Raw genomic sequence first — 20603 nt, 5'->3', positions numbered from 1 at the left:
AAACCAAAGCTCTCCTAGAGCCTTTGAAAGTGGTTCATCCACTTATAACCTGAGTGGCCCTGACCAAGTGCCTTGGCCTCCCCATTCCTGCATTTCAGCTTCTGTGAAATGTAAGCATATCTCCCTCCAAGGGGTGGTTGCAGGATTCAGTGAGTCACACATACGAAAAAACACCCAAATAGTGCTGGCACGTAGTAAACTTTCAATACCTGTTGGTTATTATTATTCTTTATTATTTTCAGTCATTGTATCCTCAAGTTTAGTGGAGTCCCCATAATCAGATCGAAGAAGTGAGGGAAAAAAAAATGTAATTGGCTTATCCAACTTGAATCTCCCAGTTGTAATCTGTTCCTTTGGTTGAACAAACCAGTCCAGATACAGTAACTGCCTAACCCCTGGACTTCAGCAGGGCAGGCTTGGTGTGATTTCAGACAACCTTGGCTACAATAGGACACTGGTGGAGAGAATTACACTTCAGTAAGATGAAGAAGGATAATGTGCATTAAGAGATTCAGCTTCAATATTCTGCATAGAAGGGATACTCCTCCAGACTTTTCAGCCTGCAGAGAAAACAGTTGTGGAAAAGTACACCAATGTTAAACTCTGGGTTAAATGGCATTCTTCTTCATGGATCCTATGAGCTTTGCTCTCTATCAGCTTCTCCCCTTCCCCCAAGATTTTATAAGAACCCAAGTCTTCCTCCACCTTCCCTCAAACAGATCTGAATGGTGTGCTAGGAAGGAGGGTGGGGGGATGATGACCAGGACACCAGAAAGCTTCATAATGGTAGCTAATAAATAATAACCCTGGAAGGAACAACAATAGAATAACTTGGGCCTGTTATGATCACTGAATGAGTTAATGATGCATGCACTGGGCTTAGAGTGCCTGGCACATTCTAAGTTAACACTCAAGAGATGTTAGCTGTGTTTAATCCTAGCATTCCAACTTTGCAAATAAAGAAACCAGCCTGGGAAATTTACCCAAGGTTACAAGTCCAATACATTAAGTGTTAGAGCTGGGATTTGAACTGGGTGGATTCATTCCTGAGTCCCACCCCTCTAATGCCTCCAGGAGAGAAGTAGTTTCCTCTCCAGCAAGGTATTACTTTACTTTTTAAATTTTATTTTATTTAGTTGTTCTGGTCTTAGTTGCGACACATAGGATCTTCAAACTTCATTTTGGGATGTGGAATCTTTATTTGTGGCATGTGGGATTTATTAATAGTTGCCCAACCATGGATAGAACCCAGGCTTCCTGCATTGGGAACATGGAGTCCTAGCCACTGAACTACCAGGGAAGTCCTTTACTTTACCTTTTTGTTTTGTTTTGTTTTGGCTGTTTTTACTTTTTTTTTTAATTGGAGGATAATTCCTTTACAATGTTGTATTTGTTTCTGCCATACAACAAGGTGAATCAGTCATAAGTATACATATATCCCCTTCTTCTTGAGCCTCCCTCCCACTTCCCTCATTTTACTTTTGACACTTCTTTTCATTCTAAGTAGCTGCTGCTTGTTGTTCTCTAACAAAAGCAAGGTCTTCCCAGTTGGCACGGTGGTAAAAAATCCACCTGCCAATGCAGGAGACTCAAGAGACTCAGGTCCAATCCTTGGGTCAGGAAGATCCCCTGGAGTAGGAAATGGCGGCCCACTCCAGTATTCTTGCTTGGAGAATTCCATGGACAAGGGAGCCTGGGAGGCTACAGTCCATGTGGTTGCAAAGAGTTGGACACGACTGAGTGACTAGCACTTTCACTTTTCACACACTTAGAACTTTACTGGATATTGCAAACATGTCCCAAGGCAAACTCCTGATTTCTTCCCCCAAAATGGCGATTCCATCTTGTGTGTGATTCAGGCAACACCAGAACCAAAGACTTGGAGCCTCCTTTGAATCCTAATGGATTAGCAGATCCGATTGGCTCTGCTTTCCCAATGTATTTAGAATCAGATGGCTCTCTCTACTCACCATCACCCAGGTCCAGCCACTGTTGCCTTTTCCCTGGGTTATCACAGCAGTCTCCCTGTAGTCTCGCAATTCAGAAGTCAGAGTGGGGCTTTTAAAGCACAAGCCCCATCATGCCACTCCTCGGCTCAGAATCCTCTACTGGCTTCTCAGCGCCCTCAGAGCCTGAACCAAAAGCCCTCCTCACAGTGTCCACATGTCTGCTTGCTCTGAGCCCCTGACACTGTTGACCTCGACTTTTCTCCCTCTGCCGCTCACTCGCTCTGCTCCAGCCCCACTCGACCTCTTACTCCAGTGCTCCAAACACAGTTCCACCTCAGGGCCTTTGCGCTTGCCATCCTCACTGCCTAGTATGCTCTTCCCCAGGTATCCACATGGCTCATCCCTCACTTCCTTCAGGTTTCTGCTCAACTGTCACCAATCAGCAAAACTTCCTCTGACTCCTCCTTTTTAAGGGATCACTCCCCCAGCACCCTCCACTCCCTATTCCCTTACTACCCTACTTGATTTTTCTGCTTAGCCTTTATTGCAGTCTGATGTGTGTGTGTGTGTGTGTGTGTGTGTGTGTGTGTGTGTGTGTGTGTGTGTGTGTGTGTGTGGAGAGAGAGGTTATTTCTGTATTCTCTCAATAGAAAATAGAGAAGTTAGAATAGAATAGAGAATGGAATGGAGTAGAGAAGGTAGACAATGCCTTCCTACAATTCACTTTCTTTGTCAGTTGTAGGATTCATTCTCAATCAACATACTTATTTGTGAGTTTATTTCTGTACTCCCTTACTAGCATGTAAGACTGTGAAGGCAGGAACTTTGTCTAGATGATACCCCCAAGCACCTAGAGAGTGCCTGGCACATAGTAGATGCTCAGTAAATACTTAGTGGATGAAAGGATGAATGACTGCCTCTGCCTTCTACCTACTAACAACATGTTCTCTCTTAAGATTCCAGAACTACATCCAGGAGCCCCAACAATATGCAGCAATTAAGGATATGTCTACCCTGGTGCCTCAGATGGTAAAGAATCTGCCTGCAATGCAGGAGACCCAGGTTCAGTCCTTGAGTTGGAAAGATCCCCAGGAGGAGGGCATGGCAACCCACTCCAGTATTCTTGCCTGGAGAATCCCCATGGACAGAGAAACCTGGTGGGCTGCAGCCCATGGGGTCACAAAGGGTCAGATGCAACTGAGTGACTGAGCACACACACCTGCTCTTTCCTCATAATAATTCTAGGTATTCCAGTTTTGATTTTCAACACTACCAGAAAATGGCATATGAAATAAAAGTAGTTCCAGTTATCTTTCAATCCTTCTAGCTAAACTTCTACCAATTTAGACAAACACCTGGCAATCCTCCTAATTAACTCAGCCCAGCACCACTTACCAGTGAAAGGGGTAGTACCGCCAGTCTCTGTTGAGGCTGAGTAGGGTCGCCATCTCCTCATCACTCAATTTAAAGTCAAAGACCTGGAAAAGTGAGAATTCCAGAACATCATCAGCAAGCCAGTTCCTGGTGCAATTTGAGATCTCCAGCCACGCTAGTAGGGAGCAAGCTCACATCCACAGGAGTAACTAGCCAAGGGAGTTTCTCCCATTATGTCCTCCAGACACGAATGGCTCTAAATTGGGTGCTACACAGAGACTGCTGTGTTTCTGAGGTTTTGTGTTCCAAAGCCTTTAAGCCTCCTTGCCTTACAGGCTCTGAACTGCACAGGGTGCAAGCCCCCTGATGGACACGTGGGTTCCTCCAGAAAGGCAGGTCTTCTAGTACGATCTATCTCTCTCCTGCTGCTGGGAGGCAGAAGCATAGGCAGGACTGTCTGCTGCTGTGTGTGGCCCACGACACAACTGCTTAGGGACAGCCCAGACCTTCTCAGGCAGTGGAGAGGTACATCTGTGCTCAGACCTGACAGGATATCACCGGCTGCTCCCCCAGCCCACCCTCGGTCATGGGTCATTCATCTCAGCCCTGAGGTCAGCTCCCTGGCCTGAGAGATGGCAGGGTGGTGGGAAGGTGGTGGAAGCCCACAGAAAACACAAGGACAGCATGAGAAACCTGGTGAAGGAGTCTCTGCCATCCCCTCCTCCACTGAGAAAACCAGTCTGCTCCTTGGAAGGAAAGTTATGACCAACCTAGACAGCATATTACAAAGCAGAGACATTACTTTGCTGACAAAGGTCCATCTAGTCAAAGGTATGGTTTTTCCAGTGGTCACATAAGGAGGTGAGAGTTGGACTATAAACAAAGCTGAGCACTGAAGAACTGATGCTTCTGAACAGTGGTGTTGGAGAAGACTCTTGAGAGTCCCTTGGACTGCAAGGAAATCAAACCAGTCAATCCTAAAGGAAATCAGTCCTGAATATTCACTGGAAGGACTGATGCTGAAGCTGAAACTCCAATACTTTGGCCACCTGATGCGAAGAACTGACTCATTGGAAAAGACCCTGATGCTGGGAAAGATTGAAGGCAGGAGGGGAAGGGGATGACATAGGATGAGATGGTTGGATGGCATCCACTGACTCAATGGATAGGAGTCTGAGCAAGCTCCGGGATCTGGTGAAGGACAGGGAAGCCTGGTGTGCTGCAATCCATGGGGTTGCAAAGAATTGGACACGACTGAGCCACTGAACTGAACTGAACCAGCCAGAACCTTACCTGAAAGTTCTCAGCGATGCGTGCGAATGTCACAGACTTGGGAATTACAATCACATGCCTCTGGATATGGAACCGGATAAGAACCTGTGCAAAAGGGGACTTCTCATTTACACTCATCTGCAATGACCACTCCCTCTACTTTTTCAGAAAATGAAACATCTCTGCCATTCACTGTGTCTTTATTAAGTTATAATAGCTAATATACACTGAGCACTTTATAGCTATCAGATAACTCCTCAGTCCTCTGCTCAGTTCTCTCCCTTAATCCTCACAACACCCCTATATTCTTCCTTTTTAAAAAATAAAGTGACCTGGGATAGTGTTTGAGATCGTAAGGCTGATATGTAGTGGAGCTGGGTTCTGAACCCAAGTCTTTTGGCTGCAAAGCCATGCTCTTGTTCTTGGTCCTCCAGTCTCAACAGAAGTTGTTGGAGGCCATCCCTGTTTCAGTGATAACCATGCTATTTCCTGGAGGTCCAAACAAACAGACTTTCAAGGAAAGGCTTTAGAGGGCTTCCTCTCTTGTTCCCTTTCCCTTCAAGGAGTTAAACAGGTGCTTCCCCAATGGTCCAGTGGTTAAGAGTCCTCCTTGCCATGCCAGGAATACTGGTTCGGTCCCTGTTCCGGGAAGATCCCACATGCGTCAGAGCAGCTAAACCCAGGCACCACAATACTGAAGCCTGCAACAAGAGAAGCCACTGCAATGAGAAGCCCCCGCTCACCCCAATGAGGGAAAGCCCTCTCGCAACAATGAAGACCCAGCATAGCCAAAAAATAAGATAAAAGAAATGCAGGAGCTAAATGAAGGCAATATTAAGAATTACATAAGTCTAGTTTGAGGCAGGTAAAGAAACTATACACTTTATACCTGGGCTGCGGATTTTTTGTGCTTTGCAGCAATCTCATTAATCTTGGGATCCTCCAGTAGAGAAGGGTCCTCTGGTTTGGCCCTAGAGGGAGAAGATGGTTGGTGTGTATAATCACCATGGCTACCATATGTAGATGAATATTACTCCGGTGTGGGCCCAAGGCTGATCGTCAGTCTTCCTCATGTGGTAGATAAGGTAAAAGGATTTGAAAGCTTCATGTCTTACCCAGGGGTCCACCCATGGGTTCTGAAGCCTCAGGAGTTTTTGCAAAGGCTGGTCCAGTGCTAGGTGGCTAAACTGGAGTATTCCCAAAAGGTTGCTGGTTTTTGTTTTTTTTTTAAGTTCCCATATTTTCCCCACTGTTTGAGTATGCCAGGCACATTGCCTTACATGCATTTTTCTTTCTGATGGCTTTCTTAAAAGAATGTCGACAGAAAGATCAGATGCCTCACCCAGATCTATTTGGACAGCCTAGCGGGCTGTAAGCTGTGGCACTGATGCCCTTGGACTGGCAGTACTGGATCAATTTCTCCTGCGTGAGGTATGGGTGACATTCAACCTGTTAAAAGCAAGCAGTTCTCATCACTGAGAAAGTCCACCTGCTCTTTGAGCTGCTCATTGGGAGTTCTACACACAGAAAAAGGCCTATCAGCAAAGGCCAAATCCTGCCCCCTGCTAGGCTGGCTAAACCAGACTCCGAGACCTGTCCCCCATGACCCACAAAGTACGTGATGCCTGACCTTCAAGACGAGACTTAGTGCAAAGCATTGAACTTGCCTCCAGACATCTAAGAAATAATAGAACAGAAACCTTACCCTTTACTAAACAGTTTACCTGGTTGATCACTGGTTTGTATTTCAGTCCAGGTTTGTTCAAGAGTCTCTCGATCTGAAAGTGGTTGAAGTTGGAGATCCCAATGTTTTTCACCAGCCCCTCGTCCACCAGCTCCTCCACGGCCTGTCATAGAAAGGGACGACTTTGGCCACTGCTAGAGAGATCTCAAGGACGCTAGTTTGGCTCAGTCCCCTCCGGGACAGGAGCACGTGTGTGGATTAGCCGAACTAATAAAAAGAATTTGACTTCTAACATAAAGCCACAGTGATAAGAGAACAGACTCTGCATGATTTCAATACCTTTAGACCATGAAATTTTTGTACCTAGTTTTATGTCCCTGGATATGTTCCGGTGTCTCCTGGTTTATAGTCTGTGAGAACTTGAATAGAATCTGTATCCTGCTGTTGTGTGAAAATTGTATAAATCTTAATTACATTGAATTGGTTGATAGTGCTTTTCAGGTCTACTATAGCCTTCTACTTTTCTGTCCATTCTGTCAATTTTTGAGAGCTTGTATTGAAATTCCAACTAAAAATCTTAATTTGTCTACTAAAAAGATAATTGTAATATGTAGTGGAACTATATGCAACCTTGTTCTGTATTTTCCAATTCTCCTGTAAATGTGTTATAATACTTCCATAATTTAAAAAATAAGAAAGAAGGGGGAAAAAGAAATTTTCCATCCAGCCCATGAGTAGAGGGGAAAGCAGGAGCAAAGACTTTGAGGTGAAGACAAGCATGAGGTGTTTGGGGGACAGTTGAGCCAGTGGTTCTCAAATGTGCCTGCAATTCAGAATCACCTGACAGCTTTGAAATATACTGATGCCTAGAGTCGTCTCTGGTGGTCTCATGGTTGAAAATCCGCCTCCCAGTGCAGGGAGCATGGGTTGGATCCCTGGTCCAGGAAGATACTACATGCTGCTTGTGGAGCAACTAAGCCCGTATACCACAACCACTGAGCCCGTGCACCCAGAGCCTGTGTCCACCGGAGAAGCCACCACAACGAGAAGCTGGTGCGCTGCAACTAGAGAGTAGCCCGTGCTCTCCACAGCTAGGGAAAGCCCAAGGGCAACTATGAAGACCCAGGGCAGCCAAAAATAAATAGTTAAAAATACATATATATATATCCTGATGACCAGATTCTACCTCCAGAGTTTCTAACCAAATCCATGTAGCATGTGGCCTCAGCACTGGGATTGTTAAAACTCCCCAGGTGATTTTAATGCATAGAGAGATCCACTAGGGTAGATGATGTAGTGTTTCAATTGGGCAAAAAAAGTTTAGAATTGATGAGATGGCAAAGTCTCCAAAGCACCTGAGTTGGGCCGCGAACCAATGTAAACTTTTTCTGTGTACCATAGAGCAGGTACAGGTGGGTGCATGATACATCTTGACATTGTTTCACTCTTTTTCTCACATCTGCTTCAGGGTGTTCAAGAAAGTTTCTGTTGAACTGGTTATGGGTCCACATAAACGTTGATTGCTTCAGTCCTGCCTTTTCATCCTAGATTCTTTGAACTTGATCATCAAAATCTTTCATTTAGTAATCATTCTCAAATCTATTCTAAGGATACAGCAATGTGAAAATCAGAGTACTTTTTACAGAGAACAATGACATAGTTGTCACAATGAATACTATTAAGTATTCGTTAAGAATGAGGGCAACACCATTTAAAAGTGGACATTTAATTTCCAAATACATGGAGTTTTTAAAGTATCTTTGATATTAATTTCTCATTTAAATGCTTTCTTCCATGCACTTGCCCTCTGTGTTCTTTCCATCTTCTAACCTTATTGAGACTTTCAATGGATAAGTCAAAGATCTCTCTTGGTAAATGTCACACTGCACTTGAAAATAGGTGGGTTATTTTCATCTATCTTGATTTCTAACATAAATCCACAGAGATAAAGAGAACAGACTCTGTGTGATTTCAATACATTTAGACCATAAAATTTTTGCAACTTGTTTTATATCCCTGGATATGTTCCAGTGTCTCCCAGTTTATTGTCTATGAGAACTTGAATTTGTATCCTACCGTTGTGTGAAAATTCTGTAAATCTTAATTATGTTGAGTTGGTTCATGGTACTTTTCAGGTCTACTATTTCCTTCTACTTTTCTGTCTATTCATTCTATTAATTTTTGAGAGTTTGATATTGAAACTCCAACTAAAAATCTCAATTTATCTACTAAAAAAATCATAACATATAGTGGAACTATATGTAACTTTGTCTTGTATTTTCCAAGTCTCAGGTAAATGTGTTATCATAATCTCATAACTTAAAAAAGTAAAAAAGAAAGGGAAAATAAGAATAAGGTCAAAACTCTGGTGGAAACAATACTAGAGGTGTCTCAGTCTCCATATCTCACAAAGAATAATCCCTAAGATATTTCAGAGGTCTTATTTTACCAAGGTAATGTATATGACAGAGCCCTCTTGTCAAATCTAATGCAAAAGCTTAGTCTATTGAAATCTTAGGCTCTGTTGTAGGTCTTACCATAACTTTCATTCTCAGGAATGAAACATTCCCTGAGTTGAGCCCATGCACATAAAACATTCAATTCAGTTCAGTCGCTCAGTCATGTCTGACTCTTTGCAACCCCATGGACTGCAGCACATCATGCTTTCCTGTCCATCACCAACTCCCGAGCTTGCTCAAACTCATGTACATCGAGTTGGTGATGCCATCCAACCATCTCATCCTCTGTCGTCCCCTTCTCCTCCTGCCTTCAATCTTTCCCAGCATCAGGGTCTTTTCTAATGAGTCAGTTCTTTGCAACAGGTGGCCAAAGTATTGGAGCTTCAGCTTCAGCACCAGTCCTTCCAATGAATATTCAGGATTGATTTCCCACTGTTAGATGGTTCATTAAATCTTCATCCTGAAATGTTTCTCTCACAGGAGTTTGTTTGTGGTAGGAAAATAAATATGTTGAGGTTTTAAAAAACTAGTTAAGTACCAGAATTCATGTTTCTCTTTATGGTTACTCTTTTGGCACTAGCAGAAAGAAAGTACTATATTTTCTTGAAAATTCAGGCTTCATAAATTTGTTTTAGTGAGTATATCAAACAAGTGTTTAAGATTATGTAGTTGGATAAAGACTTGTGTGGTTATTAGATTAAAAAGAATATGTAAATCTAAGAAAAACAGCATTTTTAAACTTGAAGTTTGAACCCACCTTCATGCATGTGGGCTCAGCCAGCTTTTGGCTTGGACAGCAGTGATGTTCTGTCACATTTACCATGGATTTATATTTAATTATATGCTCAGGATAGCAGAATGTTTGACAGAATGATGCCTTCATAAGATTTTCCCAAGAAAACTTGATTTACATATATATATATATATACACACACACACACATAACCCTGGAGGAGGGCATGGCAACCCACTTCAGTATCCTTGCCTGGAGAATCTCATGCAGAGAGTAGCCTGGTGGGCTACGGGCTACAGACCATAGGGTCGAAAAGAGTTGGACACAACTGAAGAGACTGTGTACACACACAGTGTGTGTATATACTGCAAGGAGATCCAACCAGTCCATCCTGGAGGAGATCAGTCCTGGGTGTTCATTGGAAGGACTGATGCTGAAGCTGAAATTCCAATTCTTTGGCCACCTCATGTGAAGAGTTGACTCATTGGAAAAGACCCTGATGCTGGGAGGGATTGGGGGCAGAAGGAAAAGGGGACGACAGAGGATGAGATGGCTGGATGGCATCTCTGACTCAATGGGCATAAGTTTGAGTAAACTCTGGGAGTTGGTGATGGACAGGAAGGCCTGGCGTGCTGCTATTCATGGGGTCGCAGAGAGTTGGACACAACTGAGTGACTGAACTGAACTGAACTGATATATATATATACACACATATATATGTATATATATATATATATATATATATATATATATGCTCTTGCTCATGAGATATGATATAGACAATGGCTTATTATTTTAGAATGGCTCTTAATCACATAATCATTGCTGTTTTATTATTGCTAACTTTTAAATGTCTTTCTGTTGTTTTTTTATTAATTTAGTTTTATTTTTGGTCACACTGGGTCTTCATTCCTGCATGAGGGCTTTCTCCAGCTGTGGTGAGCAGACGCTGCTCTTTTTTTGCAGAGCGCAGGCTCTAGGGCGCATGGGCTTCGGTAGTTGCTGCCCCCTGGCTCTAGAGTACAGCCTCAGTAGTGGTGGGGCACCGACTTAGTTCCTCCCAGGCATGGGGGATCTTCCTAGATCAGGGGTGAAATCTGTGTCCCCTGCATTAGCAGGCAGATTCTTTACCACTGAGTCACCCAGGAAGCTTTATATTATTAGTATCTATTGGAAAATTTTTTTTTTTAAGACGCAGAAGAAACTGAGGTTTGGAGGAGTTAAATAACCTGCACTACGTTACTTTAATCAATCCCTGCAATTCCAGGGCAACACTCTGTTTCAAATCCCTCTCCCTGGTTTAAGAATAAACCGGGTATCCTCTGAAATCAGATACGTTGTACTCCCAGTCTCCTTTGAGGATTCGGTCTTAGTTTTCAAAAATATAAGAAGTGTCAGGTGAACCCCAAAAGTCAAAGATGATTAGGAAGGAGTTCAAAGAATTACAAAATGATGAGGAGATAAAACCTCATTGAGCACCTGGGCTCCTTCACACTGGTGTAGACCCTTGTAGGTGACTGAAGGCAAGTTTTCACTCCCAGTCCACTGAGAACAAGATGGAACCTACCTCCCAGGTGTCCAAGAATGTTGTTTTACTGCTGATGGTATCGCCTTTATCGTCTTTGGGAATGAGGTCCTCCCCAGGCTGTAAATGCGAAACAAGAAGCTTAGCGCAGTGTGCATCTAAACACCTGATTCTGTCAAGTGAGGTTTCAGGATCCTAACTCGTCCTAAACACCCACATCTGCATACAATTTTTTTCTCAAGCTCCACAGTATAAATTTCAAGAAGCTGAGTTGAAATAAAATCTCTAAATCAATCTGCTGGAGTAAAAAACACAAGTTCTTATATTTTAGAAATTATTGGACTTTTTTTTCTTTTGGCCATGCCACACAGCTTCTGAGATCTTAGTTTCCTAATCAGGGATTGAACCCATGCCCTTGGCAGTGAAAGCATGGAGTCCTAACCATTGGACCCTGAGGGAATTCCCAGAAACTGCTGGACTGATTTTAAAGTCTATCATAAGCACATCCAAAAGCCACCATTAGCCTTGTGGACATTGATTTCTCACATGCACTTGGGGACAAAGTTCAATTTCAAGAGGTGAGAGAGCTGGGAGTTCATGTCCCTCAGGCTCTCTGGCAAAGGCAGGAGCAGAGTCCTATATCCTCACTGAGCACTGGCTACCTTTCAGCACGATCATACTTAGGCTCCTCTCCAAAATGGCATTCCCAGTGCATCAGTTAACGGGAGGATTGAGCCCTGAAACAGCATTATGTAAGAGCTGCCCTGGGAGGAGAGCCCTTGGCATGGAATCAGGACCAAAGCAGCGTGGAAGTTGCAGCTTGCCTGGGCTGCTAGAAATCATAATTTTCTCAAATGTAACAGAGAAAGCCAAGGTGTGTGGTCACCACCACATTGGTCCATGGGCTTGGACTCCTTTTCAGGACAGTGTCTTTCTGCTCCACCGTCTCATCCTGAAAACTTTCCTGTGGAGTCTTGAAGTACAAGGCCTCTTGCTTCAGCTCCCCTTGGTCCCCAGCCTCCAGCCCCCAACCCTTCCCTCCCCACTCCTGATGCAGCTGCTATCTTCCAACATGTGTCCAGGAACCAGAGATTGGAACAGGGAGGAACTTCAACCTGTAATGCCTGCAGAAAGTGAATAAGGTAGAGGTCCAGATAGTCCAGTCTCAGATCCTTGAGGGTCTTCTGACAGGATTCCCTCACTAGATGCTTCTCCATGAAGGTGGGCCATAACTGCACAGAGCAGAGCAGGGAGAAGTCAGCAATGGACAGAGAAGGGGCTACCTTTCTCTGCTTTCCCTGCTTTTTGACCCTCAGCTTGAGCTAACCCCAGGGGCAAGCCATTTACAGCACAGGGGGTTAAGATGCATCATCCAGGGATGCAAGGTCACCAGGTTTCTCTGGAAGTCACTGACAACTCTTAAGTGTCAACGGCAAGTTATCTTTTTGACTCACCTGGTGTTCTGTGTATTTGTTACATCAGGTACCATATTTGGGCACAGACTCAGCATCTGTTCACATGTGCCTTTCTCTTCCTCAGCAGTAGGCTTTCTGAAGGTATGAATTGTGACCAGCATTTAAGTTCTTAAGCCTTTGGGAACAGGTGATCCTCTACTGCTCTCCTATGTCTCCAAGTCCATGGGCCACAAATGATAACTCTACAAGAAATTTATCCAGACGCAACCAATGGGGTCTATTTGTCCCACTAGATACAAGCACATTCCAAGTACCTATAACTAGTTGCTTTTAGCAAATTGGGTATAATGCATATTCAGTGATTCTCAACCCTCTCAACCTACTCCGATACTCTTGCCTGGAAAATCCCATGGATGGAGGAGCCTGGTAGGCTGCAGTCCATGGGGTCACTAAGAGTTGGATATGACTGAGCGGCTTCATTTTCACTTTTCACTTTCATGCATTGAAGAAGGAAATGGCAACCCACTCCAGTGTTCTTGCCTGGAGAATCCCAGGGACAGGGGAGCCTGGTGGGCTGCCACTTATGGGGTCGCACAGAGTCGGACACGACTGAAGTGACTTAGCCATAGCAGCAGCAACCCTCTCTCACTCCACCCCTCCCTCTTTTTATAACATTCTGTAGCTTGCCTTTTACTAGACTGAACTGAAGTGAAATTCATATATGACAATAAGTATGTCCCACAATTTTCCAAAGTATCTGCCAGCTGAGAACCTCTGGGCTACAACCACTGAGATCACAGTGCTGAAAGGTGGAGCTTCAGGATCCAATTGCAGTCTTAGCTTTTGGCTGCCAAGGGGAAGATGGAGCCCACCAACAGGGAACAGGGATGCTAAGGACATCACCGTGGCTCAATGGAGACTTCTCCTCTAGGGGAAAACCCACTGAAGACAGGTGGGTAGCAGCAGCATCTTTGCACCAACATTGGACGATAATGTGGATTTTTGTGTCCAGGGATGTTATAAAGACAGTGATGAAGATGGCTGGGGGAAGTGACCTGAGTTGTTCTTGGTGTTGTTCAGTCACTCAGTCATGTCCAACTCTTTGTGACCCAATGGACTACAGAATGCCAGGCTTCCCTGTCCTTCACTGTCTCCCTGAGTTTGCTCAAACACATGTCCATTGAGTCAGTGATACCATCCAACCATCTCATACTCTTTCACCCTTTTCTCCTGCCCTCAATCTTTCCCAGCATTAGGGTCTTTTCCAATGAGTCAGATCTTTGCATCAGGTGGCCAAAGTATTGGAGCTTCAGCTTCAGCCTCAGTCCTTCTAATGAATATTCAGGGTTGATTTCCTTTAGTATTGAATAATTTGATCTCCTTGCTGCCCAAAGGACACTAAAATGTCTTCTCCAGCACTACAATTTAAAGCATCAGTTCTTCAGTGCTCAGCCTTCTTTTTTTTTTTTTTATCATTTAAAGCAATTTTATTAAGCAGAATTTACTTTTTTTTTTTTTTTTAATTTTTTTATTAGTTGGAGGCTAATTACTTCACAACATTTCAGTGGGTTTTGTCATACATTGATATGAATCAGCCATAGATTTACACTTATTCCCCATCCCTATCCCCCCTCCCACCTCCCTCTTCACCCGACTCCTCTGGGTCTTCCCAGTGCACCAGGCCCGAGCACTTGTCTCATGCATCCCACCTGGGCTGGTGATCTGTTTCACCATAGATAGTATACATGCTGTTCTTTTGAAACATCCCACCCTCACATTCTCCCACAGAGTTCAAAAGTCTGTTCTGTATTTCTGTGTCTCTTTTTCTGTTTTGCATATAGGGTTATCATTACCATCTTTCTAAATTCCATATATATGTGTTAGTATGCTGTAATGTTCTTTATCTTTCTGGCTTACTTCACTCTGTATAATGGGCTCCAGTTTCATCCATCTCATTAGGACTGATTCAAATGAATTCTTTTTGACAGCTGAGTAATATTCCATGGTGTATATGTACCATTGCAACAAAAAGAATAAAATACTTAGGAGTATATCTACCTAAAGAAACAAAAGACCTATACATAGAAAACTATAAAACACTGATGAAAGAAATCAAAGAGGACACAAACAGATGGAGAAACATACCGTGTTCATGGATTGGAAGAATCAATATTGTCAAAATGGCTATTCTACCCAAAGCAATCTATAGATTCAATGCAATCCCTATCAAGCTACCAACGGTATTTTTCACAGAACTAGACCAAAGAATTTCACAATTTGTATGGAAATACAAAAAACCTCGAATAGCCAAAGTAATCTTGAGAAAGAAGAATGGAACTGGAGGAATCAACCTGCCTGACTTCAGACTCTACTACAAAGCCACAGTCATCAAGACAGTATGGTACTGGCACAAAGACAGAAATATAGATCAATGGAACAGAATAGAAAGCCCAGAGATAAATCCACGAACCTATGGACACCTTATCTTTGACAAAGGAGGCAAGGATATGCAATGGAAAAAAGACAACCTCTTTAACAAGTGGTGCTGGGAAAACTGGTCAACCACTTGTAAAAGAATGAAACTAGAACACTTTCTAACACCATACACAAAAATAAACTCAAAATGGATTAAAGATCTAAATGTAAGACCAGAAACTATAAAACTCCTAGAGGAGAACATAGGCAAAACACTCTCTGACATAAATCACAGCAAGATCCTCTATGACCCACCTCCCAGAATATTGGAAATAAAAGCAAAACTAAACAAATGCGATCTAATGAAACTTAAAAGCTTTTGCACTACAAAGGAAACTATAAGTAAGGTGAAAAGACAGCCGTCAGATTGGGAGAAAATAATAGCAAATGAAGAAACAGACAAAGGATTAATCTCAAAAATATACAAGCAACTCCTGAAACTCAATTCCAGAAAAATAAATGACCCAATCAAAAAATGGGCCAAAGAACTAAACAGACATTTCTCCAAAGAAGACATACAGATGGCTAACAAACACATGAAAAGGTGCTCAACATCACTCATTATTAGAGAAATGCAAATCAAAACCACAATGAGGTACCATTACACGCCAGTCAGGATGGCTGCTATCCAAAAGACTACAAGCAATAAATGCTGGAGAGGGTGTGGAGAAAAGGGAACCCTCTTACACTGTTGGTGGGAATGCAAACTAGTACAGCCACTATGGAAAACAGTGTGGAGATTCCTTAAAAAACTGGAAATAGAACTGCCATATGACCCAGCAATCCCACTTTCAGCCTTCTTTATAGTCCAACTCTCACATCTGTACATGACTACTGAAAAAAAACATAGTTTTGATTATATGAACCTTTGTTGGCAAAGTGACATCTCTACTTTTCAATATGCTGTCTAGGTTTGTCATAGCTTTCCTTCCAAAGAGCAAGTGTCTTTTAATTTCACGGCTGCAGTCATCATCCATAGTGATTTTGGAGCCTAAGAAAATAAAGTCTTCCACTGTTTCCATTTTTTTCTCCATCTACTTGTCATGAAGTGATGGGACCAGATGCCATGATCTTTGTTTTTTGAATGTTGAGTTTTAAGCAAGCTTTTTCACTCTCCTCTTTCACCTTCATCAAGAGGCTCTTTAGTTCCTCTTCTCCTTTTGCCATTAGGGCTGTATCATCTACATATCTGAAGTGGTTGATATTTCTCCTGGCAATCTTGATTCCAGCTTGTGATTCATCCAGTCCAGGATTTCACATGATGTACTCTGTATATTAGTTAAATAAGCAGGGTGACAATATACAACCTTATCATACTCCTTTCCCAATTTTGAAACAGTCCTTTGTTCTATGTCTGGTTTTAACTGTTACTTCTTGATCTGCATACAGTTTTCTCAGGAGGCAGGTAAGGTGGTCTGGTATTCCCATCTCTTTAAGAATTTTCCACAGTTTGTTGTGGTTCACACAGTCAAAGGCTTTAGTGTAGTCAATGAAGCAGAAGTATATGTGTTTTTGTTTTTGTTTTTTGGAATTCTGTTGCTTTTTCTATGACCCAAGAGTTATTGGCAATTTGATCTCTCGTTCCTCTGCCTTTTCTAAATGTAGCTTGCACATCTAGAAGTTCTTGGTTCACATACTGTTGAAGACCAGCTTGAAGGATTATGAGCATTATCTTGCTAGCATGTGAAATGAGCACAATTATATGGTAGCTTGAGCAATCTTTGGCATTGCCTTTCTTTGGGATTGGAATCAAAAGTGACCTTTGCCAGTTCTGTGGCCACTGCTTAATTTTCCAAATTTGCTGGCATGTTGAGTGCAGCACTTTAACAGTATTATCTTCTAGGATTTGAAATAGCTGAGTTGCAATTCCATCACCTCCACTAGCTTGCTTGTAGTAATGTTTCCTAAGGCCCACTTGATTTTGCATTCCAGGATGTCTGGCTCTAGGTGAGTGATCACACCATCGTGGTTATCTGGGTCATTAAGATCATTTTTGTATAGTTCTTCTGTGTATTCTTTCCATTTCTTCTTAATCTCTTCTGCTTCTGTTAGTTCCTTGCCATTTCTATCCTTTATTGTGCCCATCTTTGCATGAAATGTTCCCTTGGTATTTCCTCTTTTTTGGAGGTCTCCAGTAGCCCTTCCAACAAATGTTTATCTAGTCAAAGCTATGGTTTTTCCAGTAGTCATGTATGGATGTGAGAGTTGGACCATAAAGAAAGCTGAGCACTGAAGAATGGATGCTTTTGAACTGTGGTGTTGGAGAAGATTCTTGAGAGTTTCTTGGACTGCAAGAAGATCCAACCAGTCCATCCTAAAGGAAATCAGTCCTGAATATTCACTGGAAGGACTGATGCTGAAGCTGAAACTCCAATACTTTGGCCACCTGATTCAAAGAACTGACTCATTGGAAAAGACCCTAATGCTGGGAAAGACAGAAGGCAGGAGGAGAAAGGGATGACAGAGGATGAGATGGTTGGATGGCATCACTGACTCAACAGACAGGAGTCTGAGCAAGCTCCAGGAGTTGGTGAAGGACAAGGAAGCCTGGCGCACTGCAGTCCATGGGGTCACAAAGAGTCGGACACAGCTGAGCTAAACCAAACTGAGGAGCCCTACCATAGAGCATGTAGACTCCAGGACTGGGTTGCCCTAGGCCAAACGACTAATAGGAAAGGAGCACAGTCCACCCACTAGCAGGCAACTGGATTAAAGATTAACTGAGCGTATCCCTGCCCACCAGAAGAAGACCCAGTTTTCCCCACAGCCAGTCCCTCCCATAAGGAAGCTTGCACAAGCCTCTTAACCTCATCCATCAAAGGGCAGACTATAATTCCAAAGCCTCCAGAACGAAAACCACAATCACAGGAAGCTAACCCAAATCATCACATGGATCACAGCTTTGTGTAACAAAGCCATGCCGTGCAGGGCCACCCAAAATGGATGGGTCATAGTGGAGAGTTCTGACAAAATGTGATCCACTGGAGCAGGGAATGGCAAACCACTTCAGTATTCTTGCCTCCAGAACCCCCTGAACAGTATGAAAAGACAGAATTCTGGATGCTGACTAGATCCAACACTGCTGCCTGCTTTGAAGTGTAGTCTTCCCACCAGGTGAGCGCTTGGTACCTTGCTCACTATGAAGAGTTCCTCCCGCTTCACAGCCTTCTCTTGGATCTTCTCTTGGATGGCTTCCCCCACCTCATGCTCATTCTCATAGACATAAGCACAGTCCAAGTGGCGATATCCTATGTCAATGGCCCCCTTCACAGCCTCTCTGACTTCTCCTAGGCCAGACTGGAAGGAAAAAGAAAAAACCATCTCCCCAGACCACCTTCAACAAGCTGTCTTACTCAGCCCAGCTTCTCCAAACCAAGATCTCCCTGAGATCCCCTTTCCTAGGGGACACCTGGGAAAAAAGCATGCTTTGGAAAACTTTTCAAAAGAGAAGGAAGGAAAGCAAATTCATTTTATGATTATAGCATCACATCCCATCCTAGCTCAGGCGTATTCCCTTCTGATTCAGGTTCATCCTCCAGCCCAGAAGTGTCTCCAGGTATGTAGAAGTGAAGTGAAGTGAACTGAAGTCACTCAGTCGTGTCCGACTCTTTGCGACCCCATGGACTGTAGCCTACAAGGCTCCTCCATCCAGGGGATCTTCCAGGCAAGAGTATTGGAGTGGGTTGCCGTTTCCTTCTCCAGGGGTCTTCCTGACCCAGGGATCGAACCCAGTCTCCTGCATTGCAGGCAGACACTTTACTCTCTGAGCCACCAGGGAAATCAAAGTATGTAGAAGAGACAGCAAACTCTCTCTAATGACCAGGCTACACACTGGATTTTGAAATATACCAAATTTTCAGAGAGAATTTTCAGAGAGAAAGTAGTTATTACCTCATAAATTCAGGCTCATCTCATGCTAGGTGTGTGGCCTGAGCAGATTGCTTAATTTCTCTAAACCTTGTCTGCAAAATGGGAATAATGACAACAGCATCTGCCTCATGAAGCCATTGTGGCTTCCCAGGTGATGCTAATGGTAAAGAATCCGCCTACCAATGCAGGGGATGTAAGAGATGGGAGTTCAATTCCTGGATCAGGAAGATCCCCTAGAGAAGGGCGTGGCAAGCAACTCCAGTGTTCTTGCCTGGAGAACCCCATGGACAGAGGAGCCTGGTGGGCTACAGTCCATAGGGTCACAAAGAGTTGAACATGACTGAAGTGATTTAGCATGTACATGCATGAATGAGGTCACCGTGGTAAGTGCCACAGTGAATGTCTAATTTGAAGTACAGCACCAGGCGTATACCTAAGAGTGGATAAAAGACATTATATAATTATTGTTTCAGAAAAGGAGAAATAGAAAACCTTGTAAAAATGGAATGTCTCCCCTCACTCGAAGGCAGAAAGTTTTTCTTTCTTTGAAGAAAGGAGAGAAGGAAAGAGAGAGACGGAGCTGGGAAGGAAGGGAGGAAGAAAAAAGAGAGAAGGAAGGAAGGAAGGGCATTAGAAATACCACATTCTGTCTAATCCAGCCAAGCCAAACAATGAAAGAAAAAGAAGCATTTACTACTGATCTTCTGGTGGGCTACAGTCCATGGGGTCACAAAGAGACAGACACGACTGAGCAACTAACACTTTCACTTAAACTGCTTAAAACTTGATACCTGCTAGGAAAGCTCTCACCACTGCTGGAAAAAGTCAGTCTTGGAGCACTACAGCTGAATCAGCCCTGAGAAAGAATAACCCTGAGAAAGGCTGATTCCAGCGCCCAATATTTACCTCCCCAAAACCCTTGCCTCTGGGCTTTCCCTCAAGACAGGAGAAAATGCCCAAAGCCTCTCAAGGGAAGAAGGTGTCCAAATATTTGCATACTTACTTTCCAGGTGCCCAGTCCCAAGATGGGCACTTTAGCCTTGGTACTGAGCTCCACAAAGTTGGCCATAGTGCGTGCAGAAACAGCCCTGAGGGAGCAAGTTAGATGTCTTCTGCCCCACGGAAATGTACTGACTGCAGAGGAAGCCGCCTGCCCTGGCATGAACGGGAAAGTCCTGTCAGCCTTTTGTAAGGTTCAGGTTAATGAAAACCAGACACTGTTACCTCGAGAGAGTTCTCCCTGATTAAAAAAAAGCATGAATTTTTAATGAGTGAAATTTTATCAACAAATTAAAATACATGCACATGGAAAATAAAAATGTGTATCTATTTTAATTGTTCCTATCTTATTACTCAGCTGTTGTAAATTTCTTTTCCCCTCAGAGCATGGAAACTATCGAAGTATAAGAATAGATTTGTCTGTTAACCGCCTGGATAGGTTCTTTGTATGCTAATATTCATCATATATTAGTGATGCTTGCCACTTTCTTGAAAAACAAACTTTGTGATTGAAAAAAAATGCTATGTACTCAAGTCCTAACAAACCCTGAACTTTTAGGCTTCTTTTCCCTTAAGACAATGTTCATGTGAGATTCTTCTTTTTTTTCTTTTAATTTCAATATTTTTATTCACATGAAAAAATTGGAAATACAGAAAACTGATCAAGAAATTAATTTGGGTTAGTGAAATTGTTAAAGTAATTTCTTATCAAGAAAAAATGATATATACTCATTATAGTAAAACTGAAAAATGTAGACTATAAATAAGGAAATATTAATCACCTATATTCTCACCACTCATGATACCATTACAAGAGTACTGTTTCGTCCAGACTTTCATATATGTGT

At 43.0% G+C, this 20603-nt stretch overlaps 1 protein-coding gene across 6 annotated transcripts; it reads right to left on the bottom strand.

The window, feature by feature from the left end:
- Window positions 1–212: 212 nt before the first annotated feature.
- On the bottom strand, window positions 213–19926 carry AKR1B10 (aldo-keto reductase family 1 member B10). 6 transcript variants are annotated; one of them, XM_043873450.1, is made up of 11 exons: window positions 19760–19926; window positions 18016–18183; window positions 12112–12228; window positions 11039–11116; window positions 6320–6442; window positions 5938–6044; window positions 5485–5566; window positions 5210–5296; window positions 4617–4700; window positions 3345–3427; window positions 213–560 (listed from the first exon to the last, which is right to left on the bottom strand). In XM_043873450.1, exons 1-11 carry the CDS (start codon window positions 19916–19918, stop codon window positions 518–520), a joined length of 1131 nt encoding a protein of 376 aa, XP_043729385.1. In that variant the 5' UTR covers window positions 19919–19926; the 3' UTR covers window positions 213–517. The 6 variants fall into 6 exon arrangements, with proteins under 6 accessions (XP_043729385.1, XP_043729386.1, XP_043729387.1 ...); XM_043873451.1 differs by having other exon boundaries at window positions 213–454; XM_043873452.1 differs by lacking the exon at window positions 5210–5296.
- Window positions 19927–20603: the final 677 nt, after the last annotated feature.

This window comes from Cervus elaphus, chromosome 18, assembly GCF_910594005.1.
Source record: "Cervus elaphus chromosome 18, mCerEla1.1, whole genome shotgun sequence".
NCBI classification, from domain to species: domain Eukaryota; kingdom Metazoa; phylum Chordata; class Mammalia; order Artiodactyla; family Cervidae; genus Cervus; species Cervus elaphus.
Note: the sequence above shows the minus strand (reverse complement) of the source record. Positions and strands in the feature narration are given on the sequence as shown.

Coding starts and splice junctions, on each gene's coding strand:
- AKR1B10 (XM_043873450.1), bottom strand. CDS start 19,918: ATGCCAGGGCAGGCGGCTTCCTCTGCAGTCAGTACATTTCCGTGGGGC. Junction 18,184..19,759: donor TGGGACTGGGCACCTGGAAA/GTAAGTATGCAA, acceptor TTTTCCTTCCAG/TCTGGCCTAGGAGAAGTCAG. Junction 11,117..12,111: donor ACTTTCTGCAGGCATTACAG/GTTGAAGTTCCT, acceptor TCGCATTTACAG/CCTGGGGAGGACCTCATTCC.